The 10,530-nt window shown below is 43.0% G+C and overlaps 1 protein-coding gene and 1 pseudogene across 1 annotated transcript; one reads left to right on the top strand and one right to left on the bottom strand.

Annotated features, from left to right (window-relative positions):
* Positions 1-677: 677 nt before the first annotated feature.
* On the top strand, positions 678-936 carry LOC130045678 (60S ribosomal protein L39-like; annotated as a pseudogene).
* A 5,966-nt stretch (positions 937-6,902) lies between these two features.
* Positions 6,903-7,841, bottom strand: LOC130041437 (olfactory receptor 10V1-like). The gene has a single exon (XM_056133604.1). The coding sequence runs from the start codon at positions 7,839-7,841 to the stop codon at positions 6,903-6,905; it is 939 nt and encodes a 312-aa protein (XP_055989579.1).
* Between the last annotated feature and the right edge of the window lie 2,689 nt (positions 7,842-10,530).

Genomic DNA, 10,530 nt, shown 5'->3' with positions numbered 1-10,530 from the left:
TCTGCTGACATTCAGGAGACCATGTCGTGTTGGGGTTTGAATGTGGGTGTGGAGCAGGGCAACGGGCACTGGAGCAGGAAAAACCTGACTTTGCAAAGTGGCCCTGAAGTTAAAACTTCAAGAGGGAGTAACTGGTTAAAGATACCAAGCAGGGTGCCTGTATCATGTGTCCAGCCTTGACCCTCACTCAGTCCCCTATCACATAAGCCTAAAATGCAGAAACCATCACATAAGCCTTAAACAAATAATCTGAACTGCAGCATACAGCCTTGAAGGGGCTTGGACCAGGGACAAAGCAGAGAGGAAAAAGTGATAGGCCAATAGTGTTAAAGTCTAATGTGATTGGACCTCCTATAAACTAAAACTGTAAAAATGCATGTATTTGGCAATAAAGTGAGCTGTGATCAACTGCTCCTGGTGGGGTTTCTCCACGCTCATGGAGGGGTTTCTCCTCTGCCCCACAGCAAGACTCCTACCTGGACCCTGTGCACAACATGTCAGGGTGCCTTGGGGATAACTGTTCCCCAGCAGGTCAGGTACATGCCTGGCATGTGCCCTGATTTCTGGACTATATCCTGGTCCTTATATATTAGCCTGTAGCAAAAAAGCTTAAAAAGTAAAAAATAGCTTTCCCTCGTTCCCTCCGCATTGTCGTGGTGTGAACGTGGCTCTTCGCCATGTCTTCCCACAAGACTTTCAGGATCAAGCGGTTCCTGGCCAAGAAATAAAAGCAGAATCAGCCTATTCCTCAATGGATCCGGATGAAAACTGGTAACAAGATCAGGTACAACTCCAAGAGGAGGCACTGGAGAAGGACCAAGCTGGGTCTGTAAGGAGAGTCACACGAGATGCATGTGCATATGCTGTAATAGGCTTCTAGTATCTTGAACACAGCAGGCAGAAAGGCACAATAAGTCTGAAGTCATGTTTCTTGGATTAGGGAATCTGTTCATCTTCTCTAGCTTCTGTACCTTGTTGCTAACTTGGTAATAAATCTTGTGATACCGTGAAAAAAAAAAGTAAAAAATAGATTCAAAAATAAAAAAAATTCCCATGCCAGAACAATGGTACAGTGGGTAAGGTGCTTGTCTTGTAGGCGGCTGATCTGGATTTGACACCTGTAATCCCATATGGTTCCCCAGCCCAGCCAGGAGTGATCCCTGAGTGCAGAGTCAGGAATAACCCCCAAACACTGCTGGGTTTGCCCCCAAAAGAAATAAATATAGAAAAATCCTTTAGTAAGAGAATATAATGGTTTTATGCAGCTAGATAGTGCTTTTATATTTTATGCTGCATTATTGTAAAGGTGTCAACTTTTTAAAGGTTAAAGTTTGTAAGTAAAGTAGTTACAGCAAGCTTGGTTAATTTATGATTTAAAAAAGAGTTTTTACAGGTGTGTTTTATTTTGGGGGAAGGCTTTCCTAGTGGTGCTGGGCCTCCTGTCAATCTGTGGAAGACCATGCAGTGAGAGGGATTGGGCCTAGGACTCTTTGCATGCCAGACATCTGCTCTAGTCCTGTGAGCTATTTTCCTGGATCCTAAATAGTTTTTTTCTCCCCCTTAGGGGTAAAGATCTCAGCCCCGGGTCCAGCACACCTGGGTTCCTCTGCCAGTTCCTTCATGCGTGAGGCTTGTCCAAGGATGTGAAGAATGGTTTTAAGCATGGCTGTGGCTGGGTTCCGGAGGTCCTCAGCTGCTGGGGCTCTGCTTGGGGGAGGGAAAATCAACCCACCCCCCTACAAGGGGCCCCAATGAGGACAGCCAGGCACAGGGGCAGGAGACTCTGCATTGTTCTCTTCCAGAAGCTTGGTTTTATAGTCTCTGAATCTTGGTCGTTGATGAGATTACACAGGCGGGTGGGGGGGGGGGGGAGGCGGGGAGTTGATGGGTGTAACTGTCTAGCTACTAGAAGATGGGAAATCTGGGTGGAGGAGGCCCAGTCCCGATCCAAGCAGGCTTGGAGATCTCAGCCCCGGCACCCGCACACCTGGGTTCCTCTGCTGGTTCCTTTATGTGTGAGGCTCATCCAAGCATGTGGAGAGTGGTCTTAAGCATGGCTGTGGCTGGGTTCTGGACCTTATATTGTCTAGTTCTCGCTCTCGGAGAACCTGGCAGGCTACCGAGAGTATCCTGCCCTCATGACAGAGTCTGGCAAGCTCCCCGTGGCGTATTCAACATGCCAAAACCCACTAACAATTATGGGTCTCATTCCCCTGACCCTGAAAGAGCCTCCAATGTGGCACTTACTAAAATCTCAGGACTAGGACAAACAGAGATGTTACTGGTGCCTGCTCGAGAAAGTTGAGGATGACAGCGATACAGTGATACAGTTAGGGGTAAGGATAGCATTAGAGGTAAGAGTAGTGTTAGGGTGTTGGGTAACATTGGGTTGTCCTTGCTCCTCCTGAAGGGAGCTTAAGTATGAGTTACTCCCACAACAGTGCCTCTGAGGCATACCCAATTCCATCAAGAACTAATAATCCTATGTTGCTTTTCCCTTTCCTTTATATCATTTGCATGGTTTATTTAGCAATGTCCTTTTTGTATAGATACAGGAAGACAGTTGATGCTATGCTTTTGTAACATGGGAGTTAATTGACTCCAAATAATATTTACTCCTGGGCATCCATATTTACTTGACTTAAGCCTCAGTTGCCCTTAGTTCTTAGCACTCCAAAATCAGGGTCCCAATGAAGGGACTGGATGGACCCAGGGCAAGCTGTAAGCAAGACAAGTTAAGCACCATTAGGTATAATAAGTTGTTAAGAGCATGGTCATGGAACAGACTTTGTCATAGTCCAAAAAGAAGTAACTGAATAAGGGCCCTGCTGGGGATATGAAAAATTAACCTGGACTGAGTACTGTGGTCTGGAATATATATAGGAATGTCCCCAGGAAGAGCCAACCTTTAAGCTTAATATATTTCTTACTGTGTTCATACAAAATGACTAGAAATATTATAAGAAGTAAATTCACTATGATTGTTTAAATGGATTACTGTCTGAGGTAAGGATAAAGCAACACACCCTGGATGGAATCCTGCCTTTGAGTGGATCTCCTAGTAATATGGAGTGCTGAACCCTCAGGTGAGATTTTGTCTTTGAGATAATCTCCTAGAACATCCCCTGAAGGAGTGGCTTCACCTCTGTTGTTGTGACAATATTCAACCCCACCTATGTGTGCCTCACCCTCCATGATTGCTATATAACTCTGCTGTAAGGGGAAAGAAGGGACTACGGGACTAGACGATGAATAGAAAATCAAGGACTAAAGGAGAAGACTTTGAAGTCTATGAGATGAGGATGATGGAACTATGATGACTAGAACTACGAACAAAACCACAACTATGATTGTGCTGTAAGGGGAGAGATTGCACTACACTGGGGAGGAGAGAGAAATAAACTGACTACTGAATAGCCTGGGGCCCTGTTTCTCCATTCCTGGGTCCTTTGTTTGTGGGCTGGCGATGGCAGTGGTTCTAGGCCACCAAATGCTCTAGTCCTTCATGCCCATGTACCTTTTCTTGGAAACTCACATTAGGAGTAGGGTTAAGATTAGGATTAAGGATGTGAGGATGATCTGGCTATGACATCTGTCACCCCATTGATCTCCAGGGTTGATGTGACTGATCTGGTTGGGGGCGGGGGGTGCTGAGGTCCCCTTCCTCCATCACTGGTCCATGTGTGTCCTCTTGCTCAACTTGGTGGAAGAGGACTTCCTTCCCCAAATAAAGACAGATTATTTTTTAGTTTAGGGTATACATGATGAGTAGTTGGGCTCCCCTGCTAGACTCTTAAAACAAGCTGTAACGATTAGGGTTAAGGGTAAGGTTAGTGGTAGGGTTTAAAAAAGAATTTTAAAATTAGATTCAGTGTAGCTGAAGTTTAAAATATTCAAAAAGACCACAGTAATGCACAGTAATAACCCAATTCTTCTTAGTCATATTCATATTGACTCATAATTCACTTGTCCACTCAATTTTCATGGTAAGTGCTTTATACAAATGTCTCTTTTTTAAGAAAGTAAAAATGGGTTTTATTTGAAGGTTTTGAGGAAGGGGGAAGAGGGGGGAGGGAGAGAATTTTTCCCCATAATTCACAAGAGAAGATGATACTAAGTGATCAAGGGCAGAAGCTGAATATATCTTATTCAACATTTATTCTCACGAAAACATTTACTTCATCAATAATATTTGTTCAAACTTTTCTGAGATCTCTTAATCATAAGCCTATATATAGAAATGAAAAGGCAAAACCAGCCAGAGAAATAAACTGTACAATAAATTGGTTCACAGCAGGTCTAAATCCTCTCCAGGTTCTCTTTGATATCTCCCTACTTGTCAGTTGTTAGTTGATTCCTGTAGAATCCTCAGAACAGGGTTTTGTGGCAGCATCCAGTTACCTATTTTATCACAACAGCACACGCTACAGAAATGGAGGTAGGTAGGACCAAAAAAGGGTTAGGAGTAAGAGAAGACATCCTAGAAAGCTTTCTGCCTAACTCTCTGTCCAACATCTTGGCATTCCCTGTGCCTGTATCTTGCTGGTAGTGTGTTGCTGGCATTTGTCAGACTCCTGTATTTACCCTTGCTAAAGTGAGGGAGGACAGTATAGCTTTTAGCTTTGGGGTTTTTATTGGAAAAGTTGGGAAAGCAAAGAGAGATATTCAGACTATTCTCTGAAATTACTACACTAGAAGGACCTTGGTTTTATCATTTCTTGGGTTTTGTCATTTTGGGTTGTATCATCTTCTTGCTAAAAAGTATTTTTTTGTGTGTGTGTCTTCTATTGGTTGTATTATTCCCTTGAAAAACAGAAGACAGACTTGTTCAATCAAGTCTGAATATTGCCAAAAGTCCCATGATCTTTACCAAAACTCTTGAGATATTCAATTATACACAGTGTAAAATACAAGAAAGTTTAAGAACTCAGGATTGCTTTTATTTTTTCCTTTTTCTGTTTTTGGGCCACATCCAGCTGTGGTGCTCAGTGGTCATTCCTGGCTCTGCATTCAGGAATTACTCTTGGCAGTGCTCAGGTGAACATATGGGACGCGCAGGGGATTGAATTCAGTTGGCCACATGCATGGCAAATACCTTACCTGCTATAATATTGCTTTGGTCCTACTCAGTCACACTTCTCACATTTGCAATGTGTGTGCTCTGTGACTATTAACTTCCATTTAAGACACAAATTTTGTGGCAAGGTCTGCATTCTGTTTTTCTTTTGTTTCTCTCATATTAAGTGATAGAGGATACTTTTGATATAACAGCACAAACATCCCAGACATTGATGGTTAACTTGCCCCAAGTTTAGTTATTTGAAATTATAATAATTATTTCTTTTATTAAAGAGAGAGAGAGAGAGAGAGAGAGAAAGAGAGAGAGAGAGAAAGAGAGAGAGAGAGAGAAAGAGAGAGAGAGAGAGGAGAGAGGTGCCTGCCATAGAGGAAGGCAGTGGTTGGGGGTGGATTGGGGGCAGGTGGGAGGGAAACTGGGGACACTGGTTGCTGGGAAATTATACTGGTGGAGGGATGGGTGTGGAACATTGTATGACTGAAACCCAGTCATGAAAAGCTTTGTAATGCTCTATCTCAGGTCTCACTGTCACTGTCCTCCCATTGTTCATCGATTTGCTGGAGTGTGTCCAGTAACATTGTGAGACTTGTTACTGTGTTTGGCATATCGAATATTGTCACAGGTAGCTTGCCAGGCTTTGCCGTGCAGGCGAGATACTTTTGGTAGCTTGCTGGGCTCTCGGAGAGGGGCAGAGGAATCGAAGGTGGAGGAATCGAACTCGGGTCATAAACACTCTTTCCTCTTATGCAAGGCAAACGCACTACCCGCTGTGCTATTGCTTTAGCCCCTATCTGAGGTGATCCAATAAAATTAAAAATTTAAAAAATTAATTATTTCTTTTATTAAAGAAGGCATTTTGTCCAGGACAGGTGTGGTCATTTTATAAATGCTCCTGGGGACATCAGTTGGTACTGAGTTAAAGCTGGGAGTGACTTTGTGGTTAGTTGCCAGAATCATCCGAAGGTTGGCTCATTGTCTGGCAGTAGGTACTGGCTGTCAACTGGGATCTTAGTAAGATTTTTAGCTAAAGCATTTGCATACAAGTCAAAGGATTTTTGGATTTCATAGTTTGAAAGCATCACAGTCTTTGGCTTTCAATGTGATAAAAATATATATATATAGTATAGTATAATATCTGGGTTCTCTATGAGCAAATTTTCTTGCAGGGTCATTTGAAGGTGTTTCCCCTTTCATGTTTGGAAATTTTTATGGCATCAGTGCTACTGTAGTTTTTGTGCTACCCGAATTAAAGGGAAAAAAGAATGTACCCCACCTCTTTATGGGAAGAGCATCAATATTGCAATGAGAGAAAAGAGTGTTTATGTCATTACTGGTTTTTTCTGTGGCCCTCCAGGCCATATCTGGCAATGCTCCAGGGCCATGGGACATTATTAGTGCCTGGATTGAACTGGGATTACTCATATGCAAGGAAATCACTTCTATATTATCTCTCTCACCCCTCCTCTTTTAAATGCTAGCACCCTACTTTCTAGCACTTAGACTATATATATATGAGAGCTATAAATAAGAACTGAGGAATGAGGAGGTTCTCATTGAGTTCCCCAAATGCTTAGGTCACGTGATTCTTGACTATATTATCATTTTTATTTTGGGGCTACATCCAACAATGCTCATGGGCCCTCCTTGACATGCTCTTGGAAGTTATTCCTGGCAGTGTACAGGGAGTATGAAGTACTGGGGATCGAACCTGGTAGGCCTCCAATATATAAAGCATGCACACAGGTCTTTGAGTTGTACCCTGGCCTATTATTGCTTTTTGAAGAATGATTTAATGTCATTCATCTGAGCCCAGAAAATCCATTTCTTATTTCAGTTTGTGTCTTTTCATCATCTTATTTAATGCATCTTTCAGCTCCTTGTTTCTCATGCTGTAGATCAAGGGATTCAAGAGAGGAGTGACAAATGTATAAACAACAGACACTACTCGGCCCATTTTGGGATTATAGCTAGAACTGGGGCGTAAGTAGATAAGGCTACAGCAGCCATATTGGAGGAGAACTACAGTGAGATGAGAAGAGCAGGTTGAAAAGGCCTTGTGCCGTCCCTCTGCTGAGCGGATCTTCAGAATGGCAGACACTATGAAGATATATGAGATGGAGATGAGAGAAAAGGGGATAGTAAGGATGATGACACTGACAATGAAGATCATGGCTTCTGAGCTTCGAGTATCTCCACATGCCAGTCTCAAGATAGGGAGTACATCACAATAGAAGTGAGTGATCATATTGTGACCACAGAAGGGCAGATGGAAAATCAGAGCTGTCAGTTGTAAGGCTAGAATGAAACCAAGGATCAGGGCGCCTACAGACAGCTGGGTGCATAGTTGCCATCTCATAATGAGGGTGTAACGCAAGGGGTCCCGGATTGCTACAAAGCGATCATATGCCATGATCCCCAAGAGGATACAGTCAGCACTGCCCAGAAACACAAAGAAGAACATCTGTGTGCCACAGCCAGTAAATGTGATGGGTATTCTCCCCATGGTAAGGAGGTTGACCAGTGCCAGTGGGGCAACAGTAGAAGAATAAAAGATCTCCAGAACTGCCAGGTTGGCCAGAAAGAAATACATCGGAGTGTGGAGTGAATGTTCTGCCCATACAGTGAGAAAGATGGTGCTATTACCAATGAGACTGCCAATGTACATTAGCAGGAAGGCTGCAAAGATAAATATCTGTACCTCCACGATGGGTGAGAAAGACTGGAAGTGGAACTGGATCTCTGTGGTTTGGTTTTCATCCCCCATAAAATTGACTCATAGGGTTTTCTAGGACAAAAAAAGGTGTTAGGCAAGAAAATGCTGGTTGTTTTTGTTTTGTTTTGTTTTGTTTTGCTTTTTGGGTCACACCTGGTGATGCACAGGGTTTCTTCCTGGCTCCACACCTAGGAATTACTCCTGGCGGTGCTCAGGGAACCATATGGGATGCTGGGAATTGAACCCGGGTTGGCCGCGTGCAAGGCAAACGCCCTACCTGCTGTGCTATTGCTTCAGCCCCCCAAATGCTTTGTTTTCGGATGAAGATGATGATATTTTTCAGTACCTATAGTTTTAATAATTATGAAGTTAGTTTTTGCTGGGAAGGCTACTCCCTATGATTACTTGTGTGTGTTAGGAAAATTTTCATGAGATTTGACTGACACTAATTATAAAGACTGTGACTATGAATAAGAGCCATGTTAATTTATGCAATGACAATGATGCTCAAGGTTTTGACTTTATTTTTGTTTTACAAGGAGCAGCTAAACTAATAATGCCTAATTAACTTGCTTAGCAATGTATTATTTACCTTCACCCATGAAGTTTTAGTTATCTTTATTCAAGACCAACAATTCTTTGGGATCACATTATTCCCATATAAAGGCGTATGACACTCTTCTTGGCTTGTCTTCCTTGTGCCACTTAAGCAGAAATAAGCACAATGACTCTATTACTGCTTTATGGTTGCAGAAAAGAACTAATCCTTCTAATTCTTTGCCTCTAACTATAAACACAGCATTCCCATAGCTTTTGTTTTGTTTACTTAATGAAAACATTTCCTCCCCTCTCCTTAACCATTTGTTTTTGTTGCTGTAGTAATGGCAAATCATTGCATAGATGGAAAACATTCCTCTTAAAATTCTAAGATAACAGAATTCCTTTTTGTTTAAAAAACATTGGTCACTGAAAGTTTTCTCGATTTGTTAGTACTTATTCATTGATTTTTTTAAAAAAAATACTAATTGATCTTAGTGCTTAAATTGCAAACTGTTTTCTGGTTAGAGGAAAATATCCTTTCTGGGCAGCTCAGATAGAGAAGGGAGCACCAAATAAAGGGTGTTTGGAGGATCCTCCCAGGAGGGGAGATGCATGTTGAAAGTAGACTATGGACTGAACATGTTTGCCACTCAATGCCTCTTTTGCTGAACACAACACCCAAAAGGAGAGAGAGAACAAAAGGGAATGCCCTGCCACAGAGGCAGGGTGGGATGGGGGGGGTGGGGGTGGGAGGGATATTATCCATGGTGGTGGAAAATGGGCACTGGTGGAGGGATGGGTATTTGATCACTGTATAATCGAAACCCAAGCACAAAAATTGTAAATCTACAACTGTACCCCATGGTGTTTCACTAAAAATTAAAAAAAATATCCTTTCTCTCTACATGAAGGAGATAAGGTTTTAGGTGCATTATGGTTTGTTCATTGCTCTGCCTTGGTTGCCACCACTAAAAGCGATGAAACATTGAATGTGGATCTTTGTCTAGACTCCTGGGCATAATGTAGGCTAGAACAGTCTCTCAGAAGGAAGACTAGAGATTATAAAGAAATCAGTTTTGTTTCAGCTACCTTATAGGTACCATCATACCTATAGTCCATAAACAGGGGGTACTATGCCACCAGCAGGTCAACCGATACCTGTGGGATGAGTGCATTGGCCTGATGGTATCTTCAGGCTTCCTGATACCACAAAATTGCTGCTGTGCCTCTTGCCAGACCCAACAACTTGGGACCAAATTTCCTGAGATATAAAACAGCCAAAAATTAGGTATGTGGGAGTCATGCCCACAAACAACCTTCGGCTCAGCTATACAAGCTCGTTTTTTCAGTCTTGCTTCAGAGACCCATAAATAAATCTAGAAAGAGATCAAAAGCCACCATGCCCCTGGCCTGCCTCCTCTATCTTAGGATGGACCTCACCAAGATATAATCTGGTGAAAACTTGGGTACGTGGGTTTTGTGATTGAAATCTCCAGGCTTTCTCAGAGTTGGATGAACTACCTCCCTGCACTTTCCAATACTCCTGGTAACACTGGCAGTCATCCCCACGAGCCAACTCCAGCACCGCCTATAAGCTCTTCTACTGCTGTGTCTCTTGCAGGACCCAACAACTTGGGTTGAGACCTATAAATAAATCTCAAAAGAGATCAAAGGCAGCAGTTAAACTTTGACCTGCACAAAGCTGAACAGGCTGGGGTAAATTGGAGGGGGGCAGGTTAGCATGGTACCTGCCCAAGCAGAGCCCCTAGTAGCCACTTGCTTCCACATTCCAAAAGCAACACCATGCTCCTGGCCTGACTCCACTGTCTCAGGATGGACCTCACCAAGATATAATCTAATGAAAATTCAGATATGAAGATTTTGTGATGGAAATCTCCAGGCTTTCTGGGATCGGGATGGACTACCCCCCCCCGCCTCCCCCCCCCCCCCCCCCCCGCCAACTCCCTGTACTTATGGAAGCCTCAGCAGTTACATCCACGCCCTAAAGCTGTCATCTAGTTAAAAAAGCTACTCTAGTCTTACCATTCCGATAAAAATACTGAATGCCCTGAACAAACACATTGACCTCTTAGCAACTGTATTGCAAACCATAATGCACAAAAATAGAGGGAGACTGGGGGTGGGGTGTGGGGTTTTGAGGGAGTGGTAGCAGGAAAATGGGGGACAGTGGTGGTGGGGA

Source organism: Sorex fumeus, unplaced genomic scaffold (genome assembly GCF_029834395.1).
Source record: "Sorex fumeus unplaced genomic scaffold, SorFum_2.1 ptg000007l, whole genome shotgun sequence".
NCBI lineage: Eukaryota > Metazoa > Chordata > Mammalia > Eulipotyphla > Soricidae > Sorex > Sorex fumeus.
This window is presented reverse-complemented; position numbering and strand designations above follow the sequence as displayed.